This window comes from Muscardinus avellanarius, assembly GCF_963383645.1.
Source record: "Muscardinus avellanarius genome assembly, chromosome: 5".
Lineage (NCBI taxonomy): Eukaryota > Metazoa > Chordata > Mammalia > Rodentia > Gliridae > Muscardinus > Muscardinus avellanarius.
In genome coordinates this window covers 134,217,315-134,233,218 of record NC_137790.1, presented here as the reverse complement: position 1 = coordinate 134,233,218, position 15,904 = coordinate 134,217,315, and the positions used below count along the sequence as shown (strand labels likewise).

The following is a 15,904-nucleotide window of genomic DNA, read 5'->3' as shown; positions in this document are numbered from 1 at the left end:
AAGCGTGCGCCACCACGCCTGGCAAAACTATGTTTTAAGAGTCAAAATATTCTGCAAACCTCTATAAGTACTCTTTCTGTTCCACTCCTAAACAAAGTATGTGGCACATATTTAAATGTTTTATACAGAATGCACACAAGTTTCTAAATTAAAAAGTGGTACTTTGCCCCTATGGAAGCCCTGGGTTGCTCTGAATGTTCAGATTTGTAAATAAACTTTGACCCCCTTTTAGTTACAAATTAGCATTTCAAAATAATCTCAGCATGACAGTATCTAAAGTTAACCCTACATTAATTTGCTGCGTTTTCTTCTAGAAAATAACTTCAGTATGAAAGCAAGTTCATTAATTCTTAAGTCAGCAACTTTGGCCACTCAGAAGCAATTTCTACCTTATGTTAAACTTGAGTTTATTTTAAATAATTTATTTTAATGCATCTGATAACCAAGTAAATAGGCATTACTGTACACAGAAAGAAGAAAATAAAATGAAATAGAAGATATAAAAAAAAGAAAAAAGAAAAGACCAAATGTAGAAGACACTAAAGGTCAGAAAATTAGAAAATGATGTGTAGTATCAAACAACTTTTTAAATAATAAACAATTATTTCTCTAGTATTTTTTAAATATATAACTAAGTACAACAATTTTTCTCTTCCTAAAAAGTTATTCTTAAAACACAAAATAAACTGTTTACTATATGTTCTGTATGGGAAGCTTTTCAATAGTAAATTATATTTTTATTTTACTTTTCATAAAGATAGATAAAACTCAGTAAAATATATCACTCTCTTTCAAATTAGGAAAAGATCACAAACAAAAGAAAATAACCCGTGTGTTTCATGTTTCTCTGGTACAGAAATGCAACTAAGAATGATCAACAATAGTATACATCAACTACATATTAAAATAATAAATAAAACTGAATAAAAGAATGGAAAACATTTTGGATGACTCCAGATCATATTATCATATTAGTCTAAAAAACAGGAAGCCAGAAAACGACAAAATATTAAGTCAGTTGTTTGTAATGTGTAGTTCTAAAGTAGGATCAATATCACCAGAAACTTGTATGGGAATGAGACCCAAAGATCAGTTTCTTCAGGTCACTATGTTATTCTAATATGTGTTAAAGTTTGAGAACCAACATAATAAATAAATTAGTGAGCTACTGAAATTTAAATGCAAGATGAAATGCAATTAATGAACACAAATGTGGTTTTGTCATGGTAAAAATTAGGATGAATAGATAAAATATTACTGCTACTAAAAACAAAAAAGATGTAAGTTAGGAGTAAATATGTTTATGTATACATGTGTGCATACATCTGCATGCTTTATATCAGAAATGGAAAAGCATATTTTAGGTAATCTCAATTAAAGTAATAAAGGAAAAATAGAATAACTGCCAAATTAACAAAAATACCTTGTTATGGAAAAACAAGGGAAAATAAATATACTTGGTTGACAAATTGTCAAGATAATTCTAAAATGAAGAAAGCAAAGTGAAAACTGCCATCTGTCAGTTCTAAGATCATCTATAGCTCACCTGAATGAACTAATTTTAGAGACAGAGCCTAGACATGTTAAAAGTTTTAAAGCACTAGTAATACAACGAAAGTCTGTTACCTTACTACTGAGAATTGTTTCAGATATATAAACAAATATTTACCTACTTAAATATAAAAAAGCAATGTAATCAAAAGGAGGAAAAAGTAGTGTGAATTTGGAATTTCAACTATCATTACTTTTGCTTACCTATAAACTATTGCATAGTGACCTTTTAAAATATCTTTAATTGTATAGTAAAGATGCAGGACAAAAAACATTCAAAAGACATATATTGACATTGGTCAGAAAATTTCAACTTTTAAGGCTATTAAATACCAATTAGGTAAATAGGCATATACTCTGCCTTAATAGATAACAAAAAAATCATGGAAGTGAATTTGGAAGTGTTATTTTCAAGGATAAAAGTTACCAATTTAAACTAACATTTTATATAAACAAAGTTTAATAGAATAAAATTTACTCAACAAACTAAGTGAAAAAGAAAGAAGCTGTCAGCTACTTACCAGCAAGGGTACTTGTATGCCTAAAAGCTCTGACCTGGGAGTCTGACAAACCAGTCAAAAGGGAGATTACTGTGTCCATCATATACTCATCATAAATTATGCTATACTGGCATTGTCGAATCAGGACTCCAATAAATTCACAAAAGCTCGAACGAAACTTTTTCCACTGAGGTCCGGGCATGGTAAGGGGATAATCACCACTGTCCTAAAAAACATAAAAATACCATATTAAATATGCCATAACAGCAGATTGATAAAAGGCTTTTCCTTCTTCCACCTATATTGTGGTACCCTTTTTATTTTAAAGTACATTTGGGTACAAATAGAAGATTACTTTTATAGGTATACTGATTTATCTTTTTCTTTTTTTTAAATTTAGAAACAGGGTCTCACTGAGTTACAAAGGGTCTCACTAAGTAGCTGAGGCTGGCCACGAACCATGATCCTCCTGCCTCAGCCTCTCGAATGCTGGGATTACAAACATACGCACCACACCGGCTTTTTCTGGTCTGGGAAGTCCTTTTTTTTTTTTGGTGGTGGTACTGGGGGTGGAACCCAGATGCTCTCTACCTCCAGGCTATACTCCCAGACCTATTTTATATTTTATTTGGAAACAGGGTCTCACTAAGTTGCTAAGAGCCTCACTAAGTAGCTGAGCCTGGCTTCGAACCTGCGTGATCCTACTGTCTCCGCCTCTCAAGCACAGGAATTACAAGTATGTGCCACCATGCCCAGCAAAGGAAGTCTTATGATGATGTTTTGAACAAAGAATTTATGAATAAACAAATTTAAAGACTAATAATAATAATAATAATAATAATAACTACTATGAAATAAGACATAGGACTGGGTGAGGAAATACGTGCCTGTAATCGCAGTACTTAGGAGGCTGAGAAAGGAGCATTGCAGGTTCAGAGCTATCTTCAGTAACTTACTGAGATCCCATTTCAAAATAAAACATTAAAAGGTCTAGGGGTGTACCTCGAAAGTACAATTCTGCTACTTTCCCAGAATAAAGAGATGTACTATGATAGTCTTTCCATGTTGTGTTAGGAACAGAGCATCCTAATTAGACAGTCAAGAGTTAATACAATGTAGTGTACTATGGTGCTACACTATGCTGTCTGGACGGTTAGGTATTGTGTGTGTCATAATTTTCAGCTAATGATGGGTTTTATCAGGACACGGGCAGGTCTTAAGTCAAAGAGTACCTACATATAGAAAGTTGGTACTTTAGGCCTCCACTGTGGTCTTGGGAGCATATCCTCCACAATAAGAAAGGACTGATGTACTACTACTGCTTAAAATCAGTGATTCATGAACACTTGTTTGGAGGGCAGAAACTATCTACTCAACATCTACCTAGTAATGCATTTATTGAATAACAAATTTGCTTCCAGCAATATACCAGGTCTTAGCATACAAAAATCCTTCTCTTTTGCTGGGCGTGGTGGCGCATGCTTGTAATCCCCGTGCTTGGGAAGCTGAGACAGGAGGATCGCACAGGTTCGAAGCCAGCCTCAGCTGGCTTAAGAGACCCCGTTTCCAAATAAAATATAAAATAGGTCTGGGAGTGTAGCCCAGAGGTAGAAGGCCCCTGGGTTCCATCCCCAGTACCACCAAAAAAAAAAAATCCTTCTCTTTCAAAGAATTTATACTTTAAGTATTTGGACACACATATAGAATGAACTGATATGATGACTAGAGTTTTATAAGTGTATACAGTACTTAGAAACAACTGTCCATTCCTTGAAGATGCAAGTGGGCAAGGGAAATAAGGACAACTATATTCTAAGCCATTCTAGGGAATAGTCACAAAGTGAAGGTAAAGAAGGAGCAAAGAGACCGACTACTCCAGCAGATAAAAAAGCAAAAGGAGAGGTGGAGCAGAGAGTTCAAGATACTAGCAACAATGATGGAGAAAATGGGAACACTGTGCTAAGCATCTAAATAAGAAAGAAAACAAATTACTAATTTAAATGACTAACAGCCGAAACGCACTCTTCAGATTTGCTTTGGTTGACTGGGTGAGTTTATTCATAACACTCCATAGGAGGCACAATTCTTTTGTTTTGGAATGCTAGATTAGTCTATCTCCTAAGAATAGGTGTCATACACCCACAAAAATAGATGGTAGCTGGGCATGGTGGCGGCGCACGCTTGTAATCCCCGCGCTTGGGAAGCGGAGACAGGAGGATCATGCAGGTTCGAAGCCAGCCGCCCTGGTGTAAGAGACCCTGTTTCAAAAATATAAAAAAGGTCTGGGAGTGTAGCCTGGAGGTAGAAGGGCTTCCGGGAACCCCAATACCACCCCCCCAAAAAAAATAGATGGTAGAGGAAGATTACACTTAGAAGAAGGTTACACTTTCCACTAGCTCCACAGCCCAGAGTGCATACAAAGGAAAGGCTCCCTGGCCCCAACAGGGCTTTCTATAAAGAAGACAATACCAAGCTATGCACATGTTTGTAATCCCTGTAATTGAGAGACTGAGACAGGAGAATCACAGCCTCAGCAACTTAAGACTCTCAACAACTTAGTGAGACCCTATTTTAAAATGAAATAAAAATAGGGCTGGGAGTGTAGCTCAGAGGTAGAATGTCCCTGGATTCAATCCAGCAACACACACACACACACACACACACACACACACACACACACACACACACACACACACACCAGTCTCAACTGAGCCATACAAAGATTATGTGAGGAGCTAGAAGGTAAAAACATTTACATATTTCTCAATGTCTGGGCTGAGAACAAACTAAGATGGCTAAATACCACAAACTATGGTGGTAATGCAGGAGAGCAAATGAAATAATGCCATAAGAACATGAAAACCACCTACCAGCAACTCTGAGTGCAACTGCCTTATTATGAGTATTACTGGTACAAAGACAATGTAAGTTTTAATTAGTGGTACAGGAGTCTGCAAAGAAAAGTGTAGCTCAATTCCATCTAATATGGTGGCTCTCAAACCCAGCTGAGATGAGCTGGAAATCAGGACAGGTGGGCCAAAAGGGGGCCACAAGGTAAGAAGACATAAGGACAGACTGAGAAGAAATATCTACCATTATACACAGATTTGTCCAGCTCGATGGAAACAACTATGTCATTTTTGATTAAGTAGTTTCCTTTCCATTTTTTCCCCTCTTCTGTTCTTGTACATACTGCCTGACTCATTTACACACACACACACACACACACACACACACACACACACACACACACACACATTCTAGTTTCTCTTCACCATTAATACTTCCTTTTCTTTAAATATAGATTTGTTTCATATTGGATTTTGAGGTTTGTTTTTAATATCAAGTCTCTGATTATTTCCTATCTTCATTATAGTCATTCTTTTTTATTGTTCTTCTTTGGCTCATTGGAGGATTCGCGGTTATGCTAGTGGTCTGTTGGTTTTGTGCTTGTCTGTCTCTGTATCACTCATTATTCCTACTATCCTTTCTTTTCCCCCCAATGCCCATATTTTCTTGGCTTTGGTTCCTTGTTCTTTATTCTGCTGTGTTTACCTATTTCTCTTTTTTCTTTCCTTCTTTATGGCCCATACTTGCTATATCTCAACTGATTTCTGTCTTTTGTCCTTTTGAATAATTAAAACTTTCTTTTGTCTTCCTACTTCATGTTCCATTAAATACGCCATATTGTCACCATCTTTTAGAAGATGTTGATATAACCCTGCCCCTACAATTCATGTTGTTATCCTTAGTAGAACTGCAGATGTTCTTAAGAATATCCAGTCTTTGATCCTAAAGGTAGTTTATGAATGTTTATAGTTGCTATTGCTAACTGCTGACAAAACACCCTTGTTTTATGTGATATCAGCACAACTAAAAGGCATAATAGCCACCTGACAGGTGTGTTCCACACATCTGGCTACCTGGTATATATTTTTAAAATGTACATTGTTTACTACTATTATTGTTTTACTTATTTTCCCCCTTTATTATGAGATACTGAAATATGGGGAAGCATTACAATTTGACGAGGCAGAAAATTTACAGATAACCTACACCCCAAATAGGAAATAGAAAGGGAAATATTCTACAAAAAGAGGTATAATTCAAAGAATTACCCTGAGAATATAAAAAAACAGGCCAAGAAAAAAAAATAAGCACAAATACTTAACAATGAAATTTAAGTAGAGGGATAGAAAACAACAAAGGGAGAATATAAAAGTTTGATTATTAGGTTGATAAATGATATAAAAGATCTAAGGAAATAACTCAAAATGAACCAAAAAATAATAAAACTCATTAAAACAACTGAAACCCCGAGTGAAACCAAACAGAAATCTTAAATGAAATGCAAGATAAATCAGTTTAAAATTTAAATACAAAGAATCACCAATAGACTAAATCACATGGAAGACAAAGAGTGAATCTTAAGAGATAATGCATTTAATTTTGAACACAGTCAGTAGCATAGTAAAGACCATGATCACAGTATTCAAGAAAACTTATATAACATGAAATGATCAAATGATAAGTCAAGGAAGGCCTGAAATAAAAATCCTCCTCAGGGAAAACTACTATCAGAAAGTATTCCAAACTTGGCAAATGAGCTGAACATTTACGAACAGGAGACTTTCAGAACCTCAACGTCAAATAGACAAGATCAAAGATTATTCCTCCACATGCCAGCATAATTAAAATGATCAACATGGAGCCCAAGAAGAAAATTCTTTTTTTTTTTTTTTTTTTTTTTGGTGATACTGGGGTTCCTGGAAGCCCTTCTACCTCCGGGATATACTCCCAGACCTATTTTTATACTTTTTATAAATTTGGAAACAGGGTCTCTGAAGCCAGCACACGTGGCTGGCTTCTAACCTGTGCGATCCACCTGTCTCTGCCTCCCAAGTGCGGGGATTACAAGCATGCGCCACCACGCCCGGCCTTATCTACTAAATTTGTCAAGGTATTACTGCTAGTAATTCCCTCTTTGGTTCTATGTTTCAGATTATTTTATTTAACAAATGGTATTTCAGGTATCTGACGGGGAAAAGTAAGAGTTCAAGAGTTAAGTGGTTGAGCTGTGGAAACAGCACTCAATGGTTCATGCACTCACTGTATGTTATATATGTCAATAAATTTACAGCTTATAATGTCTTTATAAAAGATAAAAATAGAAAGATATATACACACAGATTATATATATATATATATATATATATATTTTTTTTTTTTTTTTTGCGGGTCTGGGGATGGAACCCAGGGGCATTCGACCTCTGAGCTACACCCCCAGCCCTATTTTTTATTCTTGGGAATGCCCCTGGGTTTAATTCCCCACACCACACACACACACAAAAAGAACAAGGTAATATAGCACAAATATGCTTTATATTCTATCACAATCTGAACAGAATCTGTGGGAGGCCTCTGTAATCATGAATACTGATATATATATATACTACCTTTTGGATGTGGAACGTACTTTAAGGGCTCATGTGTTAGTGGCTTGTTTCACACAGAGGCAGTAATGAGAGGTTGTGGAACCTTTAAGAAGTGGGGCTAGTAGGAGTCTCGTGTCATTAGAAGCAAGCCTTCAAAAAATTGTGGGTCTCTTCCTCTTCCTTTTGCTCCCTAGCCATGAGATGGGCAGTAAAGCTATGAAATACTGCCATGATGTGCTGCCTCACTACTATAAGCCAAAACAAATCTTTTTTCTTTGTAAGTTGAAATTCTTGGGTATCTGTTATAGAATTATAACACACTATTACACAGAGAACATTCACAGTCTCATGTAATATGAGGCCAGGTTTTGCCACCAAATAAATCGGGGGGAAATATCCTTTCTCATTTCAAAATCCTTTGGGAAAAATTAAGAAAATAAACTGTGAACATAGCTGTCCCCTACCTCCCACTGAATGTGACTAAAATACTCTGAAAGCCACTAAAAGAATGTATTTGTAAAGAAACACATAAAATATTTTTGGTTTGAGTTGATAGAAGGTGTCAGATGAGAAAAATTAATATACTCCATTGTGTTTGGTATTTGTTCCACCATGCATCTGAATTTTTATTTGAATTAACTAAAAATTAGTAATTTTTGAAAGACTCAGTGTATCCCCAAAAGCAAATATTGAGAAACAGCAAATCTTTACCATTCAAGAAAGAAGAACATTTATGAAAAAATAGAAATCTTAGATAAAGCAAAAGGCGAATCTTAAGGATGGAACTGGTGGTGAACTAAATGAATTCAGTTCAATATAAATATAGAAGTAACACTGTTAAACATGTTTCAGCATTTATAATATGTGTAAAACTGCTTGAGACAATATTTAACAAAAGTGATTATGAAGACAAAGCAAAGAAAGATATATCCTAAATGCAAATTGGAATACTCCTAAGTAGAAAGTCCTACAGAGAAGTTTAAGTTTTAGATGTACACACACGTGGGATGTAATCTGAGAGAGTGGGGCACTCCATATCAGATAATTTTTGGAAATTCTGGGCTAAAGGTAAGCAGATTTTCCTCTATTAGAATTTCCATGTACCTTAAGAAAGAAAATACGCTTTGCTAATCTCTAAGTCAGGTAGAATATGCAACCCTGCTGAGATTTCTTTGACTACTAAATGTTTTTTCCTCCATAGCATTTAACGGGACTAACATTCCACAGAAGTGTTGGAGATACATTTAAATATTTGGGAATTTGAGTGTCTTCAAGAATAAATGTCAAGAACCAACTCTTTTACACATACCATAAATTTTCCTATCCTTATCAATTATTATTTCTCAATGCTACCTTCAGACAAGATAGTAGTCCAAAGACTACTAATTTTGGAATAAGTAGCAGGAATTTTCTATGAAATAAAAACTAACGTATCATCTACTATTAAACACCAAATCAAAACAACATTTAAAACTGTAAGTAGGCAATTTACATAAATATTGGAATGTTATACCTCATCAAATTCTTCAGTCATTTTTCTGATGATTTCTGCATTCTGCATATTTCGAAACATCTCTATTCTCACAGTACCTGTGAAACAACAGATTTACAGTTAATCTTTACCTCATGTTAAACATAAAATTTGATCTAATCACTGAAAAATTATATAAAACTTTTTGAGTATCTCTACTCCTAAAACTCTTTAACCATCTAAAGAAACTTCTTATGTACGAACTTCAAAGTTCTTTAGACATTTTCGTAGAAGATTGAATATTTCATGAATTAGGTAAGAATACAGAAGGATATTAGAAAAAAAAAACATTCAATTTATATTCTCCCCCCCCCCCAGTACTGGGGGCACTCTACCTCTGAGCTACAACCCAAGCCCTATTTTTTATTCTTTATTTTGAGACAGGGTCTCACCGAGTTGCAAAGGGTGTCACTGAGTAGCTGAGGTTGTCTGTGAACCTGCGATCCTCCTGTTTCAGCATCCCAAATCCTGGGATTACAAGCATGTGCCACCATGCCCGGCTATCAGTTTATATTCTAAGAAAAGTACTAAGACTGATTTAAATAATTATTTGATTTAAACAGAAACCTGCCTTAGTCTTAAATAATATCTATGTATCTTATATAGTTTATATAGCTATTTCTGATAATCTCTCCTGCTTTTCTTATGGTACTAAGGATTGAATACAGGCGTGTTTTACCTCTGAGCTATACCCCAAGCTCTACTTTATTTCTTATTCTGAAACAGGGCCTAAGTAGCCAAGCGTAGCAGTGAACCTGCGATCCTCCTGTCTCAGCCTCCCAAGACTGGGATTACAAATGTGTACCACAACATCCACCTTGATATTTTTTACCATCAGAATATTCTTTAGTAAATTAAAACAAAATGTCCTTTGATAAAACATACTTCAGCTAAATATGTTTTCTTTAAATAAAAAAATTTTCTACAAAATCATCATCAAAGATAAAATTAAGCTTTTCCCATCTCAATCTTTTGTATTAATTTTATTTGATGTTTATTTATTTATTTATTTATTTATTTATTTATTTAGGTGGTACTGGGGTTCCTGGAAACCCTTCTACCTCTGGGATACACTCCCACGGGCTACACTCCCAGAACTATTTTTTAACTTCTTTATGTGGAAACAGGGTCTCTTAAGCCAGCGAGGCTGGCTCCGAACCAGCACAATCCTCCTGTCTCCGCCTCCCAAGCGCGGGGATTACAAGGGTGCGCCTCCACGCCCGACAATAAAAATAAATTTTAAACACCAAATAAACTTCAAAATCAACATCAGGTAGAAAAATCTGGATCTAAAGCAAAGTAAAATTGAGATTCACTTGTATAAATGTTAGCATTCAAGTTAAAAGAAAATTACAAGAAGTTGTCTTAATGAATCAGTAAAAAATAATTATGGCCTATGACACACTTTTTGACAGTAATTAACATGTTCAATTCAAATCACATTTAGGAAAGTAAGAGCCTTTGAAATGTACTATATTCATAGAGGAAAGGTCAATAGAATAGTCACTAAAAATCATTAAGTGTGGTCTTCATTTGGAATCACAACAAAAACACATGCCTATAATCTCACTTGGAAGGCTGAGACAGGAAGATCACTAGCCTTAGCAATTTAGTGAAGCCCTGCCTCAAAGTAGAAATTTTTTTTTAAATGGGCTAGGGATGTACTTCAATGGTAGACAACCCCAGGATTAATCACTAGTACTGTTAAAAGAGAAAAAAAAAAAAAAACCATAAGATCCTACATTGGCATAATACATACTACATACATACATTATATATTTTTTTACTTTTGGTGGTACTAGGAGTTGAACGCAAGGACATTCTAGCTACAAGCTACACCCCAAGCCCTATTTTTTATTCTTTATTTAAAAACAAGTTCTAAGTTGCTGAGGCTGGCCACAAACCCGTGATCCACCTGTCTCAGCCTCCCAAGTACTAGCATTACAAGTGTGCATCATCTTACCTGGCTGGCACAATAAATTTAACTTAATATTTCTAATCTATAAAACTGTAAATATGATGCATTACTTGTTTGTTTGTTTGTGATACTGGGGATGGAACCCAGGAGCCTTATACCTCCAGGCTACACCCCCAGCTTATTTTATATTTTATTTGGAAATGGGGTCTCACTAAGTAGCTGAGAGCCTCACTAAGTAATCCCTATATTGAAATGTAGGAATGACAAAGTACAGAATGGAAACTGGGAAAAAATAAAATTATTATTAAAGATTTTCCTCCCAACATGAGATTTCTTAAACAAAATTGAAAACTTTTGTATTGTGATTTTATCTTTTTAATGAAAAATAAAAACAAAAAAGTAACTGAAGCAGGTTTTTTTGGGAAATGGTGGTACTGTGGTTCCTGGAAGCCCTTCTACCTCCGGGCTGCACTCCCAGACCTATTTTTACATTTTTATTTGGAAACAGGGTCTCCTAAGCCAGCGCGCACGGCTGGCTTCAAACCTGCGCGATCCTCCTGTCTCTGCCTCCTAAGAGCGGGGATTACAAGCGTGCGCCACCACGCCCAGCAAGGCAGGTTTTTATACACTAAAATACAACTTTTATTTGGAAGATTCCTAAAGTTAAACTAAAAAAAACTCTGAATTAAAATGTCAATTATTATGAATAAAAATTAACTTTCTGGGAGGCATTCCTAAAATCAACCAAATTAAAAATTTAGCTATTTTCATCACATTTAAATATCATCATTTTCAATGCTAGCCCTGTTCGCAGGAGACAAGAATTAGAAGAAAAAATTGAGAAAATAAATTTATTTTTTAGAATATCTGTCTCCTAAGCCGGGCGTGGTGGCGTATGCTTGTAATCCCAGCATTTGGGAGGCTGAAAGTGGAGGATCATAGTTTGCCGACAGGCTCAGGTAGTTAGTGAGGCCCTCCACAACTTAGTGAGACCCTGTTTCAAAATAAAGAACAAAAATAGGGCAGGGGGTGTAGCTTGGAGGTAGAATGCCCCTGAGTTCCATCCCTAGACCTGCAAAAAAAAAAAAAAAAAAAAAAAAAAAAAAAAAAAAAAATCTGCCTCCTATTCTCAGCACTATTATTAATACCAATATGATTTAAGACAGGTAGGGTACATGGATTCCTAAGTATCTATGAATCTTTTAAAACTATAAAATGTATATTTTTGAGTCTTATGGACAAAGGCTCCAAATTTGGGGGGAATTTAAATTTGAGAATTCAAAAAAATAGCAATTATGCATTAAAAGAAAAACATCCTCCAAAGAGTTGTAGTTGTACAGAACTGAGGGAAAATGAAGCAGCAACAATGAAGTCTGCTAGGGAAGACTGTCCCCACTCATGGCACGGACAGAAAGCAACGGCTGGACGATGAACAAAGGGCTTAGTCTTTCTTTCAAAAGCAAAGAAAAATTTTCTTGCGGTACCGTGAACTTAAGCCAGGGGCATTTTACCTCCCAGGTACATCCCCATTTATCACCCCAGCCCCACGGAGAGTCTAAGTTGCTAAAGCAGGCACCTGTGATCCTACTTGCTCATCCTCTCAAGTACTGAGATTACAAGTGTGCAACACCACACCCGGCTTGAATTTTTCTAATAAATCAGCACCTGCGTGAAATGGTATGAGATATAAAAGGAGAGCTAGTTTTCATTTTTAAGTAGAAAAGAAAAAAAGCACAAAAGAATCTGCCTATCATGTTACAGGGATACATAAATTACAGAGTAAATATTTTTAATGCCATGTATCTTATTTATTAGATAACAGTATATTTGATTTGTTATGGAATTTAAAAATGTTTTGTTTTATAAAAATCTTATGTATAAAATTAATAAGAAAAAACAGCTTATTAGTATATTTCAGTGTAAGGGGATTTTCCTTTACCTAATTCTCCTTGTATTTTTAAGATAGTTTTCAACTGAAAGGAAAGTTACAAGGTCAGTAAAGAGCTCCTATTCCCACCACATCCACTTAACCTTACTATGTATACCTAACATCAATACTAATATTATGATTACTTGTTTTTTTGAACAAGGTCTCACTAGGTTGCTGAGTCTTCTTGTTGTACTAGAAATTGAATTCAAGAGCATTCTTTCCTTTGAGTTACACTATTTTGTCTTTTATTTGGAAACAGGGTCTCACCAAGATGCTAAAGCTGGCCATGAACCTGTGACCCTCCTGTCTCAGCCTCCCAAGTCCTGGGATGACAGATGTGTGCCACCATGCCTGGCTCCTGGTAATATTAACAACTAAAAGCTTTACTTTATTCACCTTTCCTTAGTTTTTACCTAGTGTCATTTTTCTCTTCCAGGATCTCATCCAAAATACTACAGACGGTGGTACTTTGTCACATCTGCTTAGCTCCTCTACACTGTCATATTTTCTCAAACTTTAAAATGTTATATAGAATATTAACTAAAAGCACTATGTTGTATAGCATATCTTTATTTTTTTACATGGTACTGGCAGATTAAACCCAGCCCTATTTGTTTGTTTATTTGTTTAGTTTTGAAAGAGTCTCACTAGTTTGCTGTGGCTTGCTAAGTTTTTGAGGCGGTCTCAAACCTACAATTCACTTGTCTCAGCCTCCCCACAACTGGGATTACAGTTAAGCGCCACCACACCTGGCATACATTTCACATTACTGACACTTTCCATGTGCTGATCAGCAGTCAGCTCCCCACTTCTTCCTTGCCCTCCTTAGCAGTCACCACCATTGTGCTTTCTGCTTCTGTGATTGGGTCGCTCAGATAAGTGCAATCTGCAGTGTTTCTCCTCCTGTGGCTGACTTATTTCACTCCTCACAATGTCCTCCAGGTTCATCCACATCTTTAAGTACTGCTGGATTTCCTTCTTTTTCACAGCTCACAAATAATTATATTGTGTGTGTGTGTATATATATACTGCCTTTATGTCTTCATTCATTAACACCGATACTTTTTGTCATATCCTAGCTATTGTATATAATACTGCAATGAACATGGGAATGTAGACATCTTTTCAAGATACTCATCTCATTTCCTTTAAATATATGTACCGCAAAGTGAGGGTGCTGAATCAGATAATACTTCTCTTTTTAACTTTCTGAGAAATATCTATTCTGTCTTCTACAGCTGCTACATCATTTTACATTCTCAACAATAGTACAGGGGTTCCAACCCTTGCCAAAATGTGTCTTTTGTTGTACTAGTAATAACCATCCTAACAGATATTTAGACATTTCACTGTGGTTTTGATTTACATTTCCATGATCATCAGTGACACTGAGCATCTTTTCATATTCCTGTGAAAGTATTTTTATGAATTCTTTATGGAAATAACTATTCAAGTCCTTAGTTCATTCTGTGAGCAGGCAGTTAATTTTTCTGCCACTGAAGCAAAGGCGTTCCTTGCATGCTTTGGAATTTAGCTCCGTTTATTATACAATAGTTTACAAATATTTGCTTCCTTATTTGTCTTTTCCCTCCACTGACTCTTTCCTCTGCTGTATAACCTTTTAGTCTGATAAATCCCACTCGCCAGTTTTTTCTTTTGTTTCCTGTGCTTCTGGTTTTCTAACCACAACTTCGGTGCCAAGAACAATGTCATGAAGATTTCTCCCTATTTGGATTCCCATTTCAACTTCCCCATTGACTATGGGTCTGTTAAGACTTTCTATTTCTTTGTAATTCAGAATTAGTAGGCTGCACATCTCGAGGGATTTGTCAGTCTGTTCTAGGTTATGAAATTTGTTGATGTGTTGCTGCTTATGTAGTCTCTTATGAGCTTTTGGATTTTTGTGGCACCAGTGTCATGTGTTCTTTTTCATTTCATATTTTTATTTATTATTATTATTATTATTATTATTATTATTATTATTATTATTTTGGTGGTACTGGGGTTCCTGGAAGCCCTTCTACCTCCGGGCTACACTCCCAGACCCATTTATACATTTTTCTTTGGAAACAGGGTCTCCTAAGCCAGCACGCGCGGCTGGCTTCGAACCTGTGCAATCCTCCTGTCTCTGCCTCCCAAGAGCGGGGATTACAGGCATGCGCCACCACGCCCAGCTCATTTCGTATTTTTAAACTTTACTTTTTGTAGTACAAAAATTTTGAAAATAAGTGGAATGTATTTCATACAAAATATCCTTCACTTTAAATTTCCTGTCTCCGCCTCCTAAGCACGGGGATTACAAGTGTGTGCCACCACACCCGGCCTACATTTTTCTCTTTCTTTACTGCACTTTTTGAAAGACACTAAGCACAGCTGCATTTAAGTAGGCGTTATGCTTCACTTCCCTGTAGCATATGTAGGTTATCTACATTGATTATTTTAAATTCATAGGCTTCAAAAGCCGGGTGTGATCCCCGCGCTTGGGAGGCTGAAACAGGTGGATCACACAGGTTCGAAGTCAGCCTCAGCTACTTAATGAGGCTCTCCGCAACTTAGTGAGACCCTCTTTCCAAATAAAGTATAAAATAGGTCTGGGAGTATAGCCCGGAGGTAGAAAAGCCCCTGGGTTCCACCCTCAGTAACACACACACACACACACACACACACACACACACACACACACACACACACGGGAGTGGTAGTGCACACTTGTAATCCCAGCATCCAGGAGGCTCAGACCAGAGGATCGCAGTTCCCGGACAGCCTCAGCTACTTAGTGGGGCTTTTTGCAACTCAGCGAGACTCTGTTTCAAAATAAAGAATAAAAAACAGGGCTGGGAGTGTAGCTTGGAGGTAGAATGCCTCTGGTTTCCATCCCAGCACCGCAAAAATAAATAAATAAATTAATTAATTAAAAAATAAAATCTTAAGCTTCATAGATTGTTTTCGTCCCTTTAAGATGAACTTAGTTCATTTTAAATAAGGAATTTCAGGAATCCACTGGAAAATGTAGGAAGAGAAGTACCAAAATATTTTATA

General features: G+C 36.0%; 1 protein-coding gene across 1 annotated transcript in view; it reads right to left on the bottom strand.

Moving 5' to 3' along the window:
* The window catches only part of STAG1 (STAG1 cohesin complex component), a gene marked incomplete at both ends in the record, with an annotated part of 279,463 nt that overhangs the window by 170,287 nt on the left and 93,272 nt on the right, over positions 1-15,904 (bottom strand). The window contains 2 exons of the mRNA XM_080695497.1: positions 2,073-2,277; positions 9,000-9,076. Of these exons, the coding sequence (XP_080551623.1) occupies positions 2,073-2,277; positions 9,000-9,076 (282 nt within the window). The remainder of the gene's footprint in view (positions 1-2,072; positions 2,278-8,999; positions 9,077-15,904) is intronic.